Genomic DNA, 24,109 nt, shown 5'->3' with positions numbered 1-24,109 from the left:
GCTAAAAAGTGCCTGAGGCTACATCAGAATTCAGGTCTTCCTGACTGCAGACCTGGCACTTTATCCACCGTGCCAGCTAGTTGCTTCTGTTATTTATAGCTTGCTTTTCTCTTTAAGTGTGTGATAAATTCAGTCTTTAGCATACTTGTCTGTGCTTTTTTCCATCTTCTTTTCTGTCTTCTCTATATTAAAATAAAAGCCTCAATGATATACTTTTTTCCCTTTTTTCCTTCCCCATCCTTATTCCTTATCCCCTCTTGCCCTCCCACATCTCCCTATTGAAAAAAAGGCCTTTGGGGCAGCTAGGTGGTGCAGTGAGTAGAGCACCGGCCCTGGGGTCAGGAGGACCTGAGTTCAAATGTGGCCTCAGACACTTGACACACTTACTAGCTGTGTGACATTGGGCAAGTCACTTAACCCCAATTGCTCTGCCTTCCCCCCTCAAAAAAAAAAAAGGAAAAAGAAAGAAAAAAAAGACCCTTATAAAAAGCATGTATATTCAAGCAAAACAAATTCCCATGTGAGCTCTGTCCTAAAATGTATGTCTTATTCTGCATCTTGAGCCATCACCTCTTTGTCAAAAAAGAATGCTTCATCATAAACGTTCTGGAGTCGTGAATTGATCCTCGTTCTCAAGATTGCCAAAGTTGTGTTTCTCTATGATGTTGTTATTGTGTAGATTGTATGCTCGGGTCTGCTTATTTCCTCTGCATCAGATCCCAGCATCAGTCTTCCTGTGTTTTTCTGAAACCATCCATTTCATCATTTCTTATGTACTGTCATTTACCATTACCAACAAGTTGTTTAGTCATGATTTCCAGTTCTTTGCTAATACAAGAAGAGCTGCTATAAATAGTTTTATACATATAGGTCCTTTTTCATAGAGTACAAGTGAGAGAACATTGGAAGTAATTTTTTTTTTCTAGCCTCTGAATTGCCGGAGTTTACATCCCTCATGGAAAGGATACCCAGCCCCATTTCAGTGGGGTCAGGAGCTGAAAGAAAAACATGACCAATGTAAGACTTCGATCCCACCTGAGGACAGAGTTAGATTGAGTTACTGATCAGACTCAAGGCAGAAGTGAGAGAGGACAGAGTCTCTCTCTCTCTCTCTCTCTCTCTCTCTCTGTCTCTCTCTCTCTGCCTGTCCCCCAGCATACCCAGGAGCCTTGCAACTACAGTCAGAGGGAAACAGATGTAAGACCCTCCTGTTTAGTCTGGAGACTTCACTGAAACAGGAGATAGAGATGGAAGGAGCAGGAATGGATTCTGGCCGTTATATGAAGCCAGGATGAGATCCACAAATTGGACTATTATCAGCCTCTGACACTGAGAACAACTCTGCCAGTCACAGTCCCAGCCAGCAAGAGGTGGCAATGAGGTGGATTTCCGATCCTAGGAGTAGATGGTAATGCCTGTTGAAGGCTGCTGTGATTCATTCGTACAAAAATGGTGTTTATCAAGAAAAGGCTGGTGGGAGCAGACTATCCATCTGTTCTGGAGAGAAAATTTCCCAGGTGTCTGCCTGGGAGTTTGAGAAAGTAGAAGAGCCCTGTGTTACCTGGACCTTTTATGCGTTGGGCACCTCTGACAAAAGAATGACTGGATCTGATGGTCACAGCAGATGAATAAATTACTTTGAATTCTGAGTGGCTTCCTGCCTCACAGGAGAATTTGAGACCTATTTATTTTTCCTTGCTCTTGGGCAGCTAGGTGGCAGAGGGTTGGACTTGGGCGTCAGGAGGACCTAAGTTAAATCCAGTTTCAGAGGCTCAATATAGTGTGATCCAGACAAATCACTTAAACTCTCTCAGCCTCAGTTTCTTCATCTGCAAAATAGAGATAATAATACCTACCCCACAGGGGTGTGGGGCCAATGAAATAAGTAAGGTGCTTTGCAAACCTTGAAGCGACTCTATAAATGCTAACTCTTATAATTGTTATTTGAATGCAGAACATGCTATGGAAGTTTAAATCCCACAAAGCAGTCTTTTCCATCTGTACTCTCACAATAGGGAAACAATACAAAATTGACCACACCACTTTTGGCTTGTTTTTGTCTTCTAGGGAAGCATGGAAGATAACTACATGGAAAAGAAACTTCAGGGGAGCAAAAAAAGTCCTTCCCAAAGAGAAATCCCCATCCCACCAGCTGCGCTGCTGCTGCTCGTCATGGTCCTTATGAACATCCTTCTCTATCTCTACCTGGACCATGTTTTCGTTTCTCCTCCGCCCTCTGGCGTGGAGTCCCGTCAGTGCCCCTATGGTACCTTCCGTATGGGACAGATGAAAAATTGTACCCCTTGGCTGTCGTGTGAATCCCTGAGAACAGGAGTCAGGAAGCTGAAACGTGTTGGGGAAGGAGCTGTGAAAAGGGTGAGTTCCATTCTCAGGATGGGACTGTTATTTTTTAAATTGAACGTGAGCTCCTTGAGGGCAGGGAACTGTTTGATTTTTTTTTTGCCTGTGCATCCCCAGCACCCCCACAACTGGGGTGTGCCACACAGTAGGTGTTACTAGACATTTATTGAATGAATTGCTCCCCAAGGGAATGGTTAGCCTAGCTTTGCCAGTGAACTGGGAATTGGGGGCAAACCCAGAAAAAGGAACTTTGGTGGAGGGTTCCTTTGACAACAAAGAGAACGTCAATTAGTAGCAGCTGGGATCTAACAAAAAGCAGGCAGAGGCAGTTCTCAAGCTGCCTCTTTGGTACCTAGAAGAGTCTTCCTTGGCATGGCAGTACACCATTGGCACCTGCCCTGGCTATCCCAATTAGTGGATATTTTAATGAGGAGGTAGGCCAAGAGTTCTGAGCTCCTCCCCATCTTTGGGAGGGGGGAAGGCAGTGAGCTGGCCCTCAGATGTGGCCTATCATTCCCCTCTCTGACTCCTAAGGATGGTGTTGCTTATAGTCTTAACCAGAAAAACATAAGCCATCTCATTAAGATTTTCAGTGGCACGTTCTCCCCTTTGCATAGAGGTAACCCTTTGTATGGGTTACCCCAAACTTTAATGAAGGGAGCAAGGTCGTTGCTTAGTCGTTTTTCAATCATGTCCAACTCATTTGGGTTTTTCTTGGCAGAGATACTGGAATAGTTTGCCATTTCCTTCTCCAGCTCATTTTACAGGTGAGGAAATTGAGGCATGCAGGGTTAAGTGACTTGCCCAGGGTGACACAACTAGTAAGTGTCTGAGACCACATTTGAACTCAGGAAGATGAGTCTTCCTGATACTCAATCCACTTAGCCACCAGGATTCATACTCCCTGGGGGAGGTTCTAACTCAAACTGAGTCATGTTTATAAATTAAACAAAAGCCAGGGTCTCATTTGGGTGGAGCCCAGCCCAAAAGTTAAGGAGCAGGTCCCTTGGGGGGGGAAGGAGTGATCACTTTACTGGGTCAAGCCCTTCAGAGACTAACTGGCCTTTTTAGGAGTCAAGTCTTGGCAAAAATAGGAGAACAAAGGATGGATCACAAATTAATAATTGGTTATTAATACAATAGTATAATATTAATTTCCCTCAAAATGATGACCCTTGCCCAGAGTTTGTCTCTAGAGAGATATGGGGCTCAAAGTATCAAAGCCAAACTTCCTCCAAAGCTCTACCTGAGGGATGCAGGTGTTAAAACTGGTTGTTGAACTTGAATCAGGAAAATCAGATGAGATGAATAATGACAGATTAAGATGCACTAGATTTTCCAGGGACTAGGGTTAAGAATCTTGTAGTGAGGCAAGCTTACCATTTTTCCATTACTTTTTTCTTCATTTTTTTTCTTTTTTTAAGATGGGTGTGTTGGCACACACCTGTAATCCCTGCTTCTGGGGAGACTGAGGCCAGTGGGTTTGGTAGATCTGGAGAGTTCTGATCTTCAGTGACCAAGCCACTCTGGTACTCATGTTAAGTCTGGTACTGATTTGATGAGCCCCTGGGCAGGGGGTGGAGGGGTGGCTACCAGGATGCCTAAGGGGGAACTGCAGTCACAGGGGAGACCTAGGCTTGAAATGTTCAGTTGTGTCTGACTCTTCATGACCGCATTTGGGGTTTTCTTGGTAAGGAAACTAGAGTGGCTTGCCATTTCCTTCTTTAGCTCATTTTACAGATAAGAAACAGGGGTAAGCAACTTGCCCAGGGTCATACAGCTAGTATGTGTCTGAATTCGGATTTGAACTCAGATCCTCCTGACTCCAGGCCCAGCACTCACTCTATCCACTTTGCCACTTCATTGCCCCAGGCTTGAAATAGAATAGGTTAAATCCCTCATGCCAGTCAGTGAGTTTGGGTCTGGGGGCACCTACTGTGCTTCCAGCCTACACGAAATAGGGAGCCTGAATCTCAAAAAGAAATGTTTTTAATAAAAATTTAATTTTTTGATATCTTGTACTTTCATAGACACCAGCAAATGGTAGCATTTCCATGTTCTGTTTACATTTAAAGAAAAAACCCTCAAATATTTTATGATAAAATAAGTTAAAAATTTTAATTGGATTCATTTTAATTTAACCAACATTTTAAACGTGCCTGCTGTATGCAACATATGTCATTAGGAGCAGTGAATTCCATGACAAAAAAAGATCCCTTGCCCTCAAGGAGCTCACACTCTTCAGTGGGGAAATTCGGCTTGTAAATGGAGAAGTAAACACAAAACAATTAAGCACCAACAACTAGAGGAAAGGAGAACAGCATCAGGGAGAAAGGGAGAAAAAGAGAACATGAAAGAGGAAAGAAAGAAAGTGTAGAAGGTGAGAACTCTCTCCAGGACTGCCTCGGATTTTCCTGGAACAGGTTGCCTGTTTCTTTTCTAGGATGTCACGCTTGCCTGGACCCAGCCCCCCAGAGAAAGAAGCACCTGCACCGATACTTGTGCAGGTGTGCCCAGGTGTCCACAGGTGTGTGCACTGAGAAGGGATGGCCCTAGGAAAGTCAAAAGAATGCCTTAGGGGTCTTCTTAGCTCTAGGATTTTATGTGAATTTTTAGGGAGATCTGCCAATCTACAACCATTTTTTTTTCCAGGCTGGGTTTTAAAATTTTTGTTGAAGGTAACATACAGGTTTTTAAAACAAGTACATCATTTGCAGTTTTATGATAGTTGTTTACAAAGCCAGTCAGTAAGCATTTATTAAACACCTGCTATGTGTCCAGCACTATACTATGCATTGGGGATGCAAAGAAAGGCAAAAACAGAGTCCCTGCTCCTTGAGAAGCTCACATACTCGAAGGCTTATTTTTGTTAATGGTGACTAAGTTTAGAATAAAAACAGTGACAAGACCAAAAATAACCAAGGAAGAGATCCTTTCTTTGCCTTTTTGCTTAGAGCTCTGGTAGCATGAGAGTGCCAGAAAAAAAAGATCTTTTATTTAAAGACAACACCACCCCTCCTACTACTACCACTACTGGCAGCTACTACTAGCAATAATAATAACAATAATAAATTGTATTAATATAGCTCCATGATTTCCAAAACGCTTTTCCTCTTAAGTCCCTTAAGAGTTAGAGCCCCAGGGCTGGAATCGGGAAGACCTGAGTTCAAATCCAGCCTCAGACACAGACTTAGCTGTGTGACCTTGGACAAGTCACTTAACCTCATGGGTTAAGTAAGGATGATAATAGTGACTACCTCCTAGGGTTCTTGTGAGGATCAAGTGAGATGATGATTGTAAAACTCTTAGTACAGTGATGGGCACATAGTAAGTGCTACATAAATGTCAGTTATCATTATATTAACAGAGGTAACTCTACCCCCCGGTTGTCGTAAGGATCAAATGAGATGACGATTGTGAAGCGCTCAGTACCTGGCACGTGGTAAATGTATATACGTGCTATTATTTGTTGTAATCCTCTTTGTAGAGATGAGCACATAGGCCCAGAGAAGGTCATCAGTTTGCCCAGGGTCACACAGCTTGAGAATATCGGAGCTGGGACTTGCTCCCAGCTGGTGTCAGCGATACTTTGGAGGGTAAGGGCATATGTGGCCTTGGTTGGGTTCTGCTCAGTGCCTGCTGCTGCCCCTTTAGCAAGGGCAGGGGTGGGGGGTGGGAATAAAACCATGAACTTAAAAAAGAAAATCTGCTTAATAACTTTCTAGAGCATATTAAGTGCCTAGGAGGCTTTTTTGACTTTGGGGTTCTTTCCCAAGGAAACAGAAGATGGGGAAGTAGTCTTTAGACAAAAGAAAAACTAAATTATACTTCCAATTAAAAGTTCCTAAAATGATTTAAAAAGTTAAATGGGTTTTTTCTAAAGGTTCTTTCTCCTCAAATCCTCATTTAAGCAGAGTTCCAGAGCTACCAAATTCAATGGAGGTAGTGCCTTACAGCTGTGGGTGTTTTTTCAAAGCCTCACAAAGATCTGATCTTGTATAGCTCATACACCTAACGACCCGCTCTTTGTGGTAGATATGCCCCTATATCTGTGCTTAAAGGCCTACATTGTGGCACTGAAAGTCAGTATGAGGGCTCCAGCATGGCGTACCTGAGAACCACAGCCTTCTGTGCCACACTTAGAAATTTACGAATGGTGTTTCTGCATGCCGCTGCCTGCTCCATACCCAGCAAGCGTGTTTCTCTGTTCATTAACATAGACAAAATGTTCATCTTTTGCGTGGTTTCAGGTCTTTCTTTCTGAATGGAAGGAACAGAAAGTTGCTCTTTCCCAGCTCACCAGTCCAGAGATGAAAGACGATTTCCTTCATGGTGTGAAGATGCTGAAATCCTTGCAGAGCGAACATGTTGTCACGCTGATTGGCTATTGTGAAGATGATGGCACTCTTCTTACTGAGTATCATCCCTTGGGGACTTTGAAGACCCTGGAAGAAACATTAAACCTTCCTAAATATCAAAGCCTGAACACCTGGCATCACAGATTGAAACTGGCAATTAACTATGTAAATATCATTAACTATTTACACACCAGTCCCCTGGGTACGTTGGTCATGTGTGACTCGAATGACTTAGACAAAATGCTTTCTCAGTACTTGTTGACGAGCAGTTTTAATATTGTGGCGAATGACCTCGATGCCTTGCCTGTTGTCAACAAGAATAACGGGACCCTGATCAAGTGTGGCCACCGGGAACTTGTGGGGGAATTTGTAGCCCCTGAGCAACTGTGGCCTTATGGAGAGGAAACACCGTTTGAAGATGAACGCATGCCGCCGTACGATGAGAAGACAGACATCTGGAAGATACCCGATGTCTCCAGTTTTCTTCTGGGGCACGTGGAAGGGAGTGATGTTGTCAGGTTCCATTTGTTTGAGATCCACCAGGCATGTAAGAAGAAGAATCCAGAGGAAAGGCCTTCAGCCCAGGTGGTCCTAGACACTTACCGAAAGGTTCTAAATTCTCTTAGAGACACAGTCATGCCTGGGGTAAGAGAAATGTTGTGAAAACGAGCCTAATCAGTGAGAGGTGGGCCCTGGTGATCTAATGGAAAAATACAAGCTGCTTTTCTTAGCTGACATTTTTTGTCTTTGTTGTGGTTTTCTTAGGCAGCATTCAGGTGATTGCTTTCAGTCATCTCCTTGTAACCATTGAGCTGATAAATAGTAAAATCTGGGGGGAGACACATACATAGAAGACATGGAAAGGACACTGCATTTAGAGTCAGTGCCTCTGGTTTCCTGGGTTCAAGTTCTGGTTCTACCACTTAGCAGATTTGTGATATTAGTCAGGTAAGTCATGTTACCTCTTCTGGACCTCAGATTCCTTATCTGTAAAATGAAGGGGTTGGGCAAGGTGACCTCTGTAAGGTCTGTTTCCTGTTTTAAATCTGTTGTCTTTGGATCCTATTTTAAATCTAGCTTCCAATGCCTTTTTCAAATAACCTTCATAGGGGAAGAACAAGGGACTTATGCCATACCTAAGAGGTAGACCCCTGAAGGAAAGAAAACAGAGCAGCAAAGAGTCTTAGATAACCTGGTCTTGACTATAATTGAATTTATAAAAATCATACTAACTTAATCACAACTTAACATTGTTATGTGGAGGTCACTCTGGGTTCTTAAAATTGAGGCCACCAAGTAGCATGTTCTGATTGGTCCTACAAAGCCAGAAGGGCCTCAAGGGTGGATGTAGGAATGGACTCTATGTGTTTGTACACTTAAAAGATAAACTGTTCATTCCCATCATAGAATGTTGGTAGTTAGGTAATGATTTGGGGAGGAAGAAGGAAGGGCTGGGAGGAGGGGCAATGGTAATTCACGAATGGATTAGGAGATAAAATGGCCTTCTCTCCCCCCTGACCCCCTTCCTTTTCCTTCTGTCAGAAAAAAGGAGGCAAAAATTTCGATGAATCACACAGTCTTTATACCATCTATTAATGTTTAAGTTATTCATTGGTATTTCCAATGTATAATTGAAAAAGAAGGTGGTTTAGAGCAAGAAGCAACTGATGGTGGACAGACAGTTCATGTGCTCCATTAGTCTTCTTGGGATGTTAAGTGAATAAGATGAAGGCCCCCAGCATATCCTGTGTACCCTAATTCCCTATGGAGACTTTATGGGCAGACACAGACAAGAGCCATACAAGATGGCCATCCACGGATGGATTGAGATCTGCATTGCTGGAGGGAGTATTCACATTGGAGTTTTGGAGTACTTTATGTGATATTAGTCCAAAGACCTAACTGACACACTGCCACAGGAATGGAACCAAAGCCATTTCGATATTCTCACTCTTAAGCGAAACCAGTTGTAGAGAAGTAGCAGTTTTCACCCTAAGGCTCACGATCATAGGACGGTTGTTCATGGGACATTTGGGCACCTGTCCTTGCATTGTCCCCCAAAGACTACAGATGAACAGATCACTCCTGAGGTGATTTCCACTCAAGCGTCAGCACCCATTGCATAGGAGGAAGGAGTTGTAGAAGTGTAAGAACTGTTTATGTTGAAGAGGGTTGGTTTTTTATTCCCTAGATCAGAGGTTCCCAAACCTATTTGGCTTACCACCCTTTAAAAATAAATTACTCAGCAACCCCCTGGAAATCTACTTTCTTTAACCCTAAATTTAATGGCTTTTGAAATTTGCATCATTTCAAAAAATAAATTTTTTTTTCAAAAAATGACATCTTAAATTTAATAATTTATTGTAAATTTGTGGTTTTTTCCTGCATTGAAATTTTGATGACACAATATTGCATCATGTAACTTTAGAGTCTCATATTGTAAACAAGTCATTACATGCATGTATGCATGCTGAACCTCCTGACAATGCGCAACATGCTCATCTGCCAACACTTGCTTATTAAGACTGTCAGCAGACTTGACTACTGACTGGTTATAACTTGCATTTTGTATGTTTGTTTGGAAAATAATGTTGACCACTACAATTTTAACTCTGTTACACAACAGATGAAATGTGTACAAATGACTTTTCAAAATTTTCTTCTCTTCTTTCCTTATGCTTCCACTGCCCCCTTATTTTTATTCCATGCCCCCGAATTGCACCTGGGGTTACTACCACCCCTCTGGATTGTTCCAGCGCCCCCCAGGGGGCAGTATCGCCCACTTTGGGAACCTATCATGAAAAGAACATTTCCCTCCAATATTTTCCTTTTAATGGCAATAAAGTTGGAGTCACCAGAGCATGTTCACCCGTCACTTGGGCTGATTTAATCAAGTCACATATAGCTCTTGTGCTCTCTCCCTCTCTCTATATATGATATGTACATATATGTTACAATTTTTATATATTTGTTAAGAGGGCTATCATAATATCTTCTTTCTTGGTCAGTGAAATAGAACTGTTACCAAAAGCTGATAAGTTTTTCAAAGTAAAAGGGAATGGAAATATTTTAACCCTAAATCCTGGAGAGCTCAATGGTGCTGCTGCCCTGCTCCCCCCCCCACCCCCCGCCCCATGCTTCTAAAACCACTGCTCTTAGAGCTGGGTTCTGAATTGTCCCAAATGACCTGCTATGACTAGTCACCAAGAATGACAAGTCAATTACTGTCTTATTTACCAGAAGAAATGGAGTGGTCCATTAGACTTGACTAAATAAAATCTTTAAAGGATCATTTTCCATGGGTCCATCCTCTCTCTTTCATTGGATGGGATAGTTATTCTCATTCCTATTAATGATTATTAATCAAGGAGTTTAAGCTGCTTTCCCAAGTTGGAGATCTGCAGAGTTAGAGATGCATCGATACAGGCTTTGTTCTCCTGCACCAAGTCTGAAATTAATACCAAGCAAAGGGGTTTCAGGTCCAGGAGAGTAGGTTCTGTCTGTTACTTCATCTGTAAAATGAGGGTGTTAGACTCCATGACCTTTACATTTCCTTCTAGCTCCAAATCTATGATCCTTTGACATTCACCTAAGATGATACTACCTCCTGACTCTCACCAATGGCAAGTGCCCAAATCCTGTGCAACGGATTGACTGGGCCACAGTAGATATGAGGACGTGCCTGCCAAAAGTACATAGGTGTACATTTTATATGTTAAAAGACATCACCACCAGTCACTGTATCCATTCCACTTAGTTCTAGATGGAATCGCCCTCAGGTATCTCAATTTGATTTTACCAATGGTATGTAATTTAATGTATTCAATGTTGTAATTTTTCCCTGGTCATTTCTGTCACTATAAAGGCAGTGCTTTCTGTTCTTAACATTCAGACTTTTCTACTCAAGTAAAATTGTCAAGCTTCACACTTGTGAGTTTTAAAATATTACAAATAAAGGAGAGACTTTTCCCCCTTCTCACTGTTTCCTTCTCTCAAGACCTTTGTGAATCCAGGTGCAAACTTTTCTTTCAGGCTGTCTGCCAAGGCCACAGGCCAGGAAATCCAGGTGAATTGTTACAGTCTTTTGAGCTGGTTTGAAATGGTTTTTTCAAAGAAAATGTTACCAACTCAGTCACATGAGAAAGTTCATGTTTTGCTCAAGGCACAGAAGTAGAAATTCATGGCTTCCTAGTATGCAGTCTTCTGTCATACATAAATGTGATCTTAAGAAGAGGAAGAGGATGTCTCAGTATTAAAGCTCTGTCAGGAAATTGGAATCCTTCCTCTTTCATTGTTGCTTTTTTAATATAAATGTGTGCACTCCAGGACTTTGGTGCCTGTAGGTCAGAGGTTGTGGAGAATGGAGAAGCCATATATACAGTATGATAGGGAGTATGTGGGCCTGTCTTCACATCCCAACCTGACTTCTTATTCCCAGCGTGACGGTAGGCAAATTACTTAAACTACTTATCTTGTAACTGCCAGCTCTTCACCTGATCTGGGCCTCATTTCCTCACCTGTAAAATGAGAGTTGGACCAGATGTTCTTGAAGGTCCTTCCCAGTGCTAAGTTTATGTCTATGTCTATGGTCTGCGGCTTTAAGTGACTTCAGATAGCCGGGTAACCGATGGTCTTCAGAAAGACACTGAAAGTCAATGTGTTTTACCACTCTACAGGACCAGAGGATTCAGAACTGGAAAGAACCTTAGAGATCATTTGAATGATGAGCAAACCGATTCCAGGGAGACTTGCCCTAGCGTACACAGGTAACAGTAATGATGACAATGATGGTGGTAATAATTAGCTAATTAGCTGACATTTATGTAGGCTTTAAGGTTTGCAAAGCTGTGTCTGTCTTATCTCATTTGATCCCATAATATCCCTATGAGATAGGTGCTATTAATCTTCATTTCCTAGATGAAGAAATAGAGGCCCGGAGAGGTTGAGTTACTTACCAGGCATTACAAAGCTGGGACATGTTTGACCTGTCTTCCTGACACCACGCCTAATGCTCTGTCTATTGTCATGCAAAGCTGAGATTTTACATTCAGTTACTGTATTGCTAAATCCAATGTTTTTCTAGTCTACACTGAATTTTTTTTCTTTTGAGGCAATTGATGTTAAGTGATTTGCCCAGGGTCACATGGCTAGTAAGTATCAGATTTGAAGAGAACAGATTTGAACTCAGGTCCCCTTGACTCCAGACTCCGCATTCTATCCACTGCACTGCCTAGCTGCCCCTACACTGAATTCTTAACAATGTTCAGAGTGAATGGGGGAATAAGTATGTTTAAAAACACTTGCATGTTAAAAACCTTAACTTAGAACTGAGAGAAATAATTTGGGGAGATTCAAAGCTCTCCCCTTCTTCCAAAGTCCTGATTTTAAAAGTTCAGTCTCTTGAAGGACATTGCTGATAATGAGATTGGACTAATTTTCTCGTTCACTACCTCACCCTGGTGGAAGCTATAGTGTTCTGCTCAGGCTTGGTTGGGGTATACATTCTTTGAAGAGATAGTCCAAAGCTGTGGGTAATCTGGCATTGAGATAGTTTCTCTGTCCAAGGGTGACTTGACATCACTCTCAGCCCTTCATTTTAATAGAGTTCACCTCCTATTGTGTTATCTAATCAGAGTTGACTGCCACCCCTCAGGAACACCTGTTCTTCAAAGGGTATATAAACTGTGAGCCCATCAGCCATGATTGTCTTTGGTTTAAGAAGGCCGGCCAAGTGACCATCCTTTTATTAATAATGTGCTGGCCTTATTAATAAAATTATTAAATTACCCAGAAACTATGTCTTTCAAACCTTTTTAATCACCACAGAACATAAGAATAAACTTCAAGATGTTAATAAGGCATGTCAAAAAGGTTCTTCTTCTTAAGTCTGTAGAACCATATTTTCTCTTTTACTTCATAAGAATACAACACTTCACTTCCACCAAGAAGCAAGATGCTATCTGCTCAGTTTTGAAAAGATTTCTGTATCATGATCAAGAAATACTTTGGCAGCTGAGGGTATCAAGGTAGATCTTTACTCTATAAACACTTAATTATGATCAGCCTCATCAGAAGATGTCTGTTGCAAGGCCCAGGTGGCAGCAGAATAAGTCACGGCATTGGAAACTAAAAAGTACTTAAAAAAATGAACCAAAATCAGCAAGTCATCTTGTTTTAAATCTAAGAATTGTGCCTAAAACACCTGATGTTAACCTTGAATCCAGCAACTAACACAAGTTAGGTCAGGGCTAGTGATGGGCAGCTAGGTGGTGTAGGGCAGGCCTGGAGTCAGGAAGACATGAGTTCAAATCTAGCCTCAAACACTAGCTGTGGGACCCTGGGCAAGTCACTTTACTCTGCCTCAGTTTCCATCTGTAAAGTGAGCTGGAGAAGGAAGTGGCAAACCACTAAAGTAACCTTGCCAAGAAAACCTCAGTGTCACCAAGAGTCAGACAGGAACAATAATAGAGACTTTTTCCCGGTATTAGAAGGGGTCTGCATTGTATTCATAAAATTTGGCTTAACTTTGGCGACCTGGTTAAACAAGAATGCTCTTGCCTATTGAGAAACATGTTCACATTGCAGTCATCAATAATATCTTGGTAGGGTGTCCATGAACTAAAGATGATTTTACTTGATTTTCTTTAGTTTTTTGTTTTTTTTTTTCTTTTTGAGGCAAATAGGATTAAAGGACTTACCCAGGGTCACACAGCTAGTAAGTGTCTGAGGCTGGATTTGAATTCAAGTCCTCCTGACTTCAGACCTTGTGCTCTATCCATTGCACCACCTAGCTACCCCTTCACTTGATTTTAAATAACTAAAATACACTCTTTAGCAGGGCCAGAATAGAAAAGTTGTGGGATGACCCAATTTAACAACCATTGAGTAAGCAACACCTTCACATGTGCAAGGCACCATGTTGGATGCCATGGATGCAAAAGGCTAAAATTAAACAGCCCTGATCTCAAAGAGCTTATACTCTGTTGGGAAATAAAATATGTACATGGACAAATACATAATAATTTGAGGAGGAAGATAGCACTGTTCCCCTCAGGATAGGGAAAACTGATGGTCAAGGTGATAGAAGTAGAAAAAGGGGCTGTATGATATAACCATTTATCAGGGAAGCAATATGGTACCTGAATATTATAGTAAAGTATAATATTAGTTCTTCTATTTCATACTTTGACACTTGGAGTGATTTGTGCTTTTCTCAGTCTGGTCATTGATCCACCAATATATCTTGTAACCTTTCCTTGCCTTTGTTTCAAGGGAAAATGGAAGTAAATTTCACCTTAGTGATAAGGTTTAATTAATCTGATGATTAAGCCTCTAATCTTAGCAGAATTGGCCCTTAAGTAATAGATGGACATGCATAGTCTTCCATCAGGCTCTAAAGTCTTTGCAATTTGGCAGAACCAAACAGAGCTTGTGCTCTGCCAGCATGATCTTCAAGAACATAGGGTTGTTGGGGCGGCTAGGTGGTGCAGTGAGTAGAGCACAAGCCCTGGAGTAAGGAGGACCTGAGTTCAAATGTGACCTCAGACACGTGACACACAACACAGACACACTTACTAGCTGTGTGACCTTGGACAAGTCATTTAACCCCAATTGCCTTGCCTTCCACCTTCCAAAAAAAAAAAAAAAAAGAACACAGGGCTGTCTCCACACCTCAGTTGATGACTTTGAGTGAAGGATTTTTCAACACTTTCAAAATTTTCATTATTTTCCATCAGTAAAGGAGATGATGACTTGTGAGTCCCTAAGAATGATTTTAAACTAGGGGAAATTTCCTATTTCCACTCCAGGTTCTATAATGTTTTTGGTAGGCAAATAGTAGAAACAGATTTCAATTCCTTAGGAGTCTACATGTTAATTTAAACTCAAGGAAATTATCTATATAAAGGAAACTTACCTGCATAGTGCTTATTTACAAAGTATTTTGCAACCATGATGTCCTTTGAACCTCAACAATACTGTGGGGGAGGGCACTATAACCAGTATCTTCATTTCTGCAGATGAGCAAACAATTTCTTTTTTTTTTCCTTTTTTTTTTTTTTGCAGGGGGAAAGGCAGGGCAATTGGGGTTAAGTGACTTGCCCAAGGTCACACAGCTAGTAAATGTGTCAAGTGTCCGAGGCCAGGGGCAGTGCTCTACTCACTGTGCCACCTGGCTGCCCCTGAGCAAACAATTTCTAAGAAATTAGGTGTTATGTCCGACCTAGGTCACCAGTTAGGTATAGGACCTCCCTTACAACCAAACAGTGAAGTGGGCTATTATTAACCTCATTTCAAGATGAGGAAACTGAGTCTGAGAAATATTGAAAAGTAATTTTCTTAGGGCTATAGTTAAGTGTCAGAATAGGAATTTGAATTTAGGTCTCTTGATTTTAGGTTGATCTCTCTGTACTAGAGCATGTAGCCTCCAGTAGGAATAGGCCAGTTCAAAAAATTGCTTCCTAGTTAAGGTTTTGCATTTGTATCACATGTATTTGCCATTTTTTTTGCTACCCAGAATGTGATATTTTAGCTTTTTTTTTCCTTCAGGGAAAGAACATTTGTCATCTCTTGTCATTCTGTTGGCCAGACAATACTAATTTTTTTCTCATCCTCCTCAGTGCCACAGTCTATATGGTCATGTATAGTTCATTACCAAGAACAAGAGTGCATCCTAGTTAGAAAAATAACTCAGTACTCATTTTTAAAATTTATTTTTTCTTTTCCTCCACTTTATTCAAATTTATTTTATTTTCAGTTCTGAATTCCTTCCTGCCCGTTTCCCCCTTGCTACCCCCTTGTGAAGACAAGAAAAACAAAACCCACTACAAATATGCATAGTCATACAAAACAAATTCCCACCTTAGCCAAGTCCAAAAAAAAGAAAGGAAGGAAGGAAGAAAGAAAAAAGAAAGGAAGGAAGGAAGGAAGAAAAAGAAGGAAGGGAAAGAAAAAAGGAAAGAAAGGAAGGAAGGAAAAAGAAAGGAAGGAAGAGAATAAAAGAAAGAAGAAAATATGCTTCAATTTGTACTGAGTCCATCAGCTCTCCATCTGGAGGTAAATAGCATGTTTCATCACGTAGCTCAGGAGTCATAGACATTTGGTGGGAGAACAAAGAGAGAAGAAATATCAGGTGTTTACAGAACATGTTGTTTGTGACCGAAGACTCCTCTGCCTGTCTCACTGAATCATATTCACTCATGTGACTTTGTGCATCACAGCCTAGAATGAATCACTAAATGTCAGAACTGGAAGGAAACTCAGAGATCATCTGGTCCCACCCTCTCAATTGAAAGTACTCTCTCTCAATCTCAGATTTTCCTAGAGCTCTTTGTTTGGATTTTCACTTATTCCTGTCATACTCAACCTTACATCCTACTTGTTTTTTTTGGAGGGGGGGAGGCAAGGCAATTGGGGTTAAGTGACTAGCCCAAGATCACGTAGCTAGTAAGTGTGTCAAGTGTCTGAGGTTGGATTTGAACTCAGGTCCTCTTGACTCCAGGGCCAGTGCTCTGCCTACTGCACCACTTAGCTGCCCCCCATCCTGCTTGTTTACAGGCTGTCTCACCAGTGTAAGTTAGCCATCCTATGGATTTTCCAGGAATTCTAGTCATTAGAAGATTCCACTACCCTGAATGATATTACCAAGTTGATGGGTTTTTTTTTCTTTTTTGTCCCCCAACCCCCACCCTGCCCTGCTTTTGACATTAGATTAGGTTTATTAAATGACAACGAGGATATTTACCATCAGAAGAAAAATGTATAACATTAAGCAATTGATATTTTCCTATAAAGTAAATCAAATGTTATTAGATGAATAATTTTTTAAATGAAATTTTTTGGGTAACATATTAAGTTTCAAACTGTCTCCCTCCCTCTCCAGCCCACACTAGAGATGGTCACCATTTCACACACACACACACACACACACACACACACACACCCCCATAAACATTCATATATACACACATATACATATTACATATGTACACATGCGCATATGTATTTATATATATTTATATGTGTGTGCATATATAGAAACCATACTACTCATATGTGTATTTATCAGTTCTTTCTCTGGAGGTGTATAGCATTTTCCTTCACAGGTCCTTTCTGGTTGATTTGAATATTTATAATACCCAGAATAGCTTAGTTATTCACAGATGTTCTTTGAACAATATTGCTGTTCCTGTATCCAATGTTCTCTTGCTTCTGCCCATTTCACTCTTCATTAGTTCATGTGAGTCTTTCCAAGTTTTTCTAAAATCAACTGCTCATCATGTCTTACAGCACAGTAATATTCCATCAGATGGATAATTTTCAAAGCAAAAAACATGTATTAAGGGCCTACTGTTTGCAGAGCATTACCCTTGGTACTAGGCATTGAGGGAGAAGCAAAATTTAGAAAAGACACAGTCACTGCTTTTGTGGTATTTACATATAATTGGAAGAACTAAAATTTAAAGAAATCCTGCCAGAATCTTTTTGGGTCACAGGCCATTGATAATTGGAACCCAAATCCATTATCAGATCATAATTTTTAGAACTATGGGAGTCTTTAGAGGTGTTCATAGTTGAATTCCCTTTTATAGAGGAATAAAGCTGAGGCCATGTGCGGTTAAGTGACTAGACCAAAGAAGCATCCAGGAGGCTCAGTGAGTAGTGCTGGGCCAAGAGTGACTTGATTTAAAATCCAGCCTCAGACAATTACTAGCTGTGTGACCATGGGCAAGTCACTTAACCTTGGCTTGCCTTCATCCGTTGGAGAAGGAAATGGCAAACTACTCCAGTATCCTTGCCAAAAAAACCCCATGCACAGTAACTGGTGAGCTGTGGTCCATGGATTCATGAAGAGTCAAACAAAACTGGACAAAACTAGCCAAGGTCACACAACCAGTGAAGAGAAGCATTGGGGTTCTGATGCCAGGTCCAGCACCCTACCCACTGCATCACCTAGCTGCTAAGACAGCTCTTAAGTAGAGACAGGATTCAAACTCAGGTCTTCTAGACTCAGGCATTCTATCCATTGTGTCATCTAGCTGCTACAGATATGTGTTGAACTAGATGGCTCAGAAATCCCTTCCAACTTTGAGATTTCAAGATTGTATAATTGGATATAGGGGTAGGGGTGGTGAGGTAAACTTTAAGGATGACTCCATACTGGGAGGATGGTGTGCCATGAACAGAAATGGAGAAGTTAATAGGAGACACAGGTTTAGATGGAAAGATGATGAGTTAAATTTTGGACATGTTGAATTGGAAGTATTGGCAGAATACCCGTGTAGCGATGTATAACAGGCAACTGAGGCTGAAGACTGAAATTCAGAGGAGGGACATGGGCTATAGTTATATATTTGGAGGTCATCCATTTAGTGGTGATAATTGAATTCAAGGGAGAAAGTGAAATCATCACGGTTTAATTGAACATACATTGAGAGATAGCTGCACTAAAAAGCAGTAATCATCCAAAAGATTTGGTATTGGTTAAAAAGGAGAGATACTGATCACTACAATAGATTAGTTCAACAACATACAGAAACACATGAACCTAATAGCCTAGTGTTCAATAAATCTAAAGACCTAAGCTACTGGGGTAAAGATCTACTATTTGACAAAAACTGGAAAGCAGTATGGCAGAAGTTAGCTGTAGACCAAAATCTCACACACAATATACCAAGATAAGCTTCAAATGAATACATGATTAGATATAAAAGGTCACAACATAAACAGATTAGAGGAGCCAGGAAAAAATTACCTTGTGGATAGGGGAAGAGTTCTTCCTAGGGAAGAGCTCATGACCAAACAAGGGATAGAAAGGATCACAGAAGACAAAATAGAAAATTTTCTATTAGATAAAACCGAAAAGTTTTTCATAATTGAAATCAGTGTCACTAAAATTAGAAGGGAAACAGATAACTGGGGAAAATCTTTACAGAAAGTTTCTCTAATAAAGATTTCATTTCAAGATAGACAAGGAACTGATTCAAATTTATAGGAATACAAATCATTCCCCACCTAATAGGGTCAAATGATATGAACAGGAAGTTTTCAAAGACAGAAAACCAAGCTATCAGCAGTCACATGAAAAATGCTCCAAATCACTAATAATTATAGAAATACAAATTAGGGCAGTTCTGAAGATTTACCCATTAGATCGGCAAAGGTGTTAAAAAAGGAAAATGGCAAATGTCGGAAAGAGCTGCAGGAAAACATTAATGTACTATTGATAGAGCTGTGAATTTGGGTCTGGATATTCTGAAAAGCAATTTGAAACCATTCCCTAAGAGTCACTAAATTGTACATACCCTTTGACCCATCAATGCTACTATTAGGTCAATATCCCAAAGAAATCAAATTAAAAGGAAAAAAGATTTACATATATAAAAATATTCATACCAGTTTTCTTTGTGATGGAAACTAAGGGGGTGCCTATCAATTGAGGAATGACTGAACAAATTATACTATATAAACGTACTAAAATGCTGCTGTGGTATAAGAAATAATGAAAGGGGCAAATTTCTGAGACACTGTATGAAATGAAGACTGATGCAGCCTGAGGGGAGCAGAACCAGGGGAACAATTTACACAATAACAGAAACATTCAATTACATGTAAATACACTTTCTAACATTCATTTAAAAAATTTTTTTGAGTTCCATATTTTCTCCCTATCCCTAAACAGGTAAGAATTTTAGATAGGTTATATATGTGCTGTCATGTTGTGAAAAAAGACTCAGATCAAAAGAGAAAAACATGAAAAAGATAAGAAAGTGAAAATAGTTTGCTTTGATCTGCATTCAGAGTCCATCAGTTCTTTCTGTGGATGTGGATATTATCTTCCATCATGACTCCTTTGAAATTGTCTTGGATCACTGTATTGCTCAGAAGAGCTAAGTTAGTCATAGTTAATCATCGCACGATGTTGCTGTTACTGTGTATAAGGTTCTCTGGGCTTAGTAACAGCAACATTATAAAGAAGAACGACTTTAAAGACATCAGAATCCAATCAGTGCAACGACCACAGTTCCAGAGGTGCATGCTAGCCACCTCTGATGCACTCAAGATGCAGAATGAAATATACATTTTTTCATGGAGCCAACATGGGAATATGCTTTGTTTGACTATACATATTTATTACAAGAGTGATCCCCCCCCCAATGTGGTGGATGGGTGGGAAGGAGAGAAAACAAATGTTTGTTAATTGAAAAAAATTTTACAGTTAATGTTGTTTTTAATATAGAGTTGGATGGGATCTTAGAGGTCCAATCTCTTTATTTTGCAGGTGAGGAAACTGAGTCCCCCCAAAGTAAAATAAATAGTTTTCTTCAAAGCTCAATTTAGACATCATCTTTTTTCCTGTTTGTTAATTTTTATTTTTAGTTTAGAACACCTAGTTCCACAAGTTTTGAGTTCCAAATTTTCTCTCTCTCCCTTTCCTCCCACCTCCCCTGTGAAGATGGCATATAATCCAATATAGGTTCTACATATACCTTTGCATTAAATTTATTTACATAATAGTCAAGTTGTAAAGAAGAATTATAACCAATGGAACGAATCATGAGAAAGAAGAAACAAAACCAAAAAAGAAGGGGAAAAAAAAAGGAAAGCAAATAGTTTGCCTCAATCTGCATTCAGACTCCATAATTCTTTCTCTGGATGTGCATAGCTTTTTCCACCATGAGTCTTTTGGAGCTGTCTTTGAACCTTGCATTGATGAGAAGAGCCAAGTCTATCAAAGTTAATTCTTACAGATACCGTGTGTTTGTAATTGTGTATAATGTTCTCCTGGTTCTGCTCCCCTCACTCAGCATCAGTTCATATACGTCTTTCCAGGTTATTATGAAGTCTGTCTGCTCCTCATTTCTTATACCACAATAGTATTCCATCGCATTCATATACCACAGTTTGTTTAGCCATTCCCCAATTGATGAGCATCCCCTTGATTTCCAATTCTTTGCCACCACAAAAAGAGCTGCTACAAATATTTTTGTACATAGTAGTCCATTTCTTATTTGTGTGATCTCTTTGGGATACAGCCCTAGAAGTGGTATTGCTGGGTCAAAGTGCGTGCACATTTTTATAGCCCTTTGGACATAGATAGTTCCAAATTGCTCTCCAGAAGGCCTGGATCAGTTCACAGCTCCACCAACAATGTAACAGTGTTCCAATTTTCCCACATCCTCTCCAGCATTTATCATTTTCCTGTTTTGTCATTTTAGCCAATCTGACAGGAGAGATGTGGTACCTAAGAGTTGTTTTGATTTGCATTTCTCTAATCAATAGTAATTTAGAGCATTTTTTTCATATGACTATAGATATCTTTAATTTCTTCCTCTGAAAACTGCCTGTTCATCCTTTGACCATTTCTCAACTGGGGAATGACTTGTATTCCTTAGACATCACCTTTTAAACAAGGACTTTCCTGATTCTCACCCTCTTTCCTTCACCTCCTGTGTCTTCCCCCAACAATTACTTTGTGTTTATATAATGTGTATATGTATACAGGCATGTGTGAATGTGTATACACATCTGCCATCTTCTAGTAGAATATAAGCACCTTGAGGACAGGGGCTTTTCCCTTTTGATTCCCAGCATCTGGAAAAGTACGTAGCACATAGCAGGTGCTTAATCATTCTTGTTGATTGATTGATTCTCCAAGGTATTGGAGATATTAAGCGGTCTTAAGTGCCAGAGCCAGGATTTGAACCCAGCCTGTCTCAATTCCAATGCAGTATTCTTTCTGCTTTACAGCCTTCCATTTCCCCACTCCCTCCCTACCTTTTCATCGGTTATCTCTTCTGCCCTGCATGCTGTCCGTCCTGGCTTCTCCCTAGACTCTGTTCATTCCATCTACTTCAAGAGGCCTTCTCTGTCCCCACTCCCACCCCTCCCCACTGCCAGCACCTTCCCTAGGAGAAGTCGAGTATTATCTCCTTTGTCTGGAATTCTCTCCCAGCTTCCCAGGAGTCTTTCCCAAGTTCTTGTTTTCAATCAGCTCTTATCACTGTCTTCCTAATTCTCCCTTCTGGGTAAGGTTTTCACATTCCTTTTCCAGACAAGAAGAACCATTCACTCTCATTCGTCGGTCATCAGGGCAGCCTCACCGGCTTAGGGACTACCTGAACCAGAGACCCCTTTTGTCTCCTGAGTTTCTTCCCCAGGGGCCTGCTCTCCTCATTGGAGGCTGTTTCACCTGGCCTGCTGTTTCAGTCAGGTCCCATCCATGCTTCATTTCATTCTCTACTCTCTGGCCATCTTCTCAGCAACCTCAATTTCCACCCTAGGGATTCAATGATTGTCTCTAAGCTGATGATTCCCAAATCTTTTTTATCTAGCCCTAACCTCTCTCATGACTTCCAGCCTTCCATCTCCAGCTGTATGTTAGATGTCTCACACTGGATGTCCTGTGGACACCTTGACTCAACGTGTCCAAAACTGAATTCATTAGCTTTTCTCCCTAGCCCTCCCCTTTTCCTTAACATCCGTATTCTTATGCAGGTTACCACCTAGTCTCACAACCTGCGTGTCATCGTCCACTTCTCTTTCTCACCCCACATATCCAGGCAGTTGCCAAATCCTGTAGATTGTATCTTTGCAACATCTCTGTTTACTTTCCCTTCTCTCCTCTGACGTTGCCACCACCTTGGTGCAGGCCCTCATCAACTCACTCCTGGCCTATTGCCACAACATGTTGGTTGCTCTTCTCATCTCAATTCTCTCCACACTCCAGTCCATCTTCTACTAAGGTGTCAAAGTGATCTTCCTAACTCCAAAGTCCAACCACACAGCCCCCTGCCTCCCATTCAGTAAACTCCAGGGGCTCCCAATCACTTCCACAGACCAAAAAAAAAATCAAACCCCAAAATAATAAAGCAAAGGTAGCAAATGGCAGTTTTCTCAGATGTTTAATTCCAAGTCTTTGTGACAGTATTGCCCCAAGTGATTAATAATTAGCAAATGAACCAACGCGTGAATGAAGAAGCATTTATAAACAAAAGTAATGCAGGCAAGATTAGGAGGGAAGCAGGAAACTGCTCAATCTACATTCATACACCCTCAGTTCTTTTTTGGGGGTAGATAACATTTTTCATCTTAAGTCCTTTGGAATTGTCTCGGATCATTGTATTGCTGAGAATAGCTAAGTCATTTACATTTGATCACCATACAATATTGCCGCTACTGTGTACAAAGTTCTCCTGGTTCTGCTTATTTCACTTTACATGAATTCATGTAAGTCTTTGCAGGTTTTTCTGAAAGCATCCTGTTCATTACTTCTTATAGCACAATATTATTCCATCACATTCATATACCACAACTTGTTCAGTCATTCTCCAGTTGATGGACATCTCAATTTCCAATTGTCTGCCACCACAAAAAGAGCTGCTATAAGAATTTTTATACTTCTAGGTCCTTTTCCTTTTTGTTTTTTATCTCTTTGGGATACAGACCTAGCAGTGGTATTGCTGGGTCAAAGGGTATGCAGTTTTATAGCCCTTTGGGCGTAATTCCAAATTGCTCTCTAGAATGGATGGATCAGTTTACAGCTCTTCCAGCGTTTGTCATTTTCCTTTTCTGTCATATGAGTCAATCTGATAGTTGTGAGATGGTGCCTCAGAGTTGTTTGAATTTTAATTTCTCTAATCACTAGCGATTTAGAGCACTTAAAAATATAACTGTAGCTTTGCTTTCTTCTGAAAACTGCCTGTTCATATCCTTTGATCATTTATTGAATGGGGAATGATTCATATTCTTATAAACTTGGCTCAGCTCTCTATATATTTGAGAAATGAGGCCTTTGTCAGAGAAACTTGCTGTAAAATTTTGTTCCCAGTTTCCTGCTTTCCTCCTAATCTTGCCTGCATTACTTTTGTTCATAAATGCTTCTTCATTCACTCGTTGGTTCATTTGCTAATTATTAATCACTTGGGGGAATACTGTCACAAAGACTTGGAATTAAACATCTGAGAAAACTGCCACTTGCTACCTGTGTGACCATGGGCAACTGGCTTCTTTTCCCCAAGTCCCCATTTCCTTTTCTCTAACACTGCAGTGAAGGGACTACATAAGCCCTATGAACCTTTGTGCCTCTAATGTTATGTTATTTGAGTGAGGGGCTACCCTGAATCCTGGGAAAATGGTGGAGAAAGGAAAAATGGTAGAGAAAGGAGTGTGTGTGTGTGTGTGTGTGTGTGTGTGTGTGTGAAGAGGGCACCTGGGGAAGAGAGTTCAGAGACATACGTACATACACAGCATGTGACACATTAGCTGTGTCACCATGGACGTCACTTCAGCTCCCATAAGAGCTTTCCTTTCTTCACCTCTAAATGGGGCTAAAAATACTGTCCCCTAATACTTCCTTGTATGGTCATTATGAGGAAAGTGCTTCGCAAATC

The 24,109-nt window shown here is 40.6% G+C and overlaps 1 protein-coding gene across 4 annotated transcripts in view; it reads left to right on the top strand.

The window, feature by feature from the left end:
* The window catches only part of POMK (protein O-mannose kinase), a 38,258-nt gene that overhangs the window by 9,677 nt on the left and 4,472 nt on the right, over window positions 1-24,109 (top strand). Inside the window, exons 1-4 of one of the 4 annotated variants that reach the window (XM_036752781.1) lie at window positions 1,381-1,408; window positions 2,068-2,376; window positions 6,612-7,364; window positions 11,396-11,485. In XM_036752781.1, the coding sequence (XP_036608676.1) occupies window positions 1,406-1,408; window positions 2,068-2,376; window positions 6,612-7,364; window positions 11,396-11,428 (1,098 nt within the window). In that variant the 5' untranslated portion in view covers window positions 1,381-1,405 and the 3' untranslated portion in view covers window positions 11,429-11,485. Of the gene's footprint in view, window positions 1-1,380; window positions 1,409-2,067; window positions 2,377-6,611; window positions 10,696-11,395; window positions 11,486-24,109 lie in introns of those variants that run through there. The other 3 variants (XM_036752782.1, XM_036752784.1, XM_036752785.1) reach the window with 3 other exon arrangements.

Source organism: Trichosurus vulpecula, chromosome 3, assembly GCF_011100635.1.
Source record: "Trichosurus vulpecula isolate mTriVul1 chromosome 3, mTriVul1.pri, whole genome shotgun sequence".
NCBI classification, from domain to species: domain Eukaryota; kingdom Metazoa; phylum Chordata; class Mammalia; order Diprotodontia; family Phalangeridae; genus Trichosurus; species Trichosurus vulpecula.
This window is presented reverse-complemented; position numbering and strand designations above follow the sequence as displayed.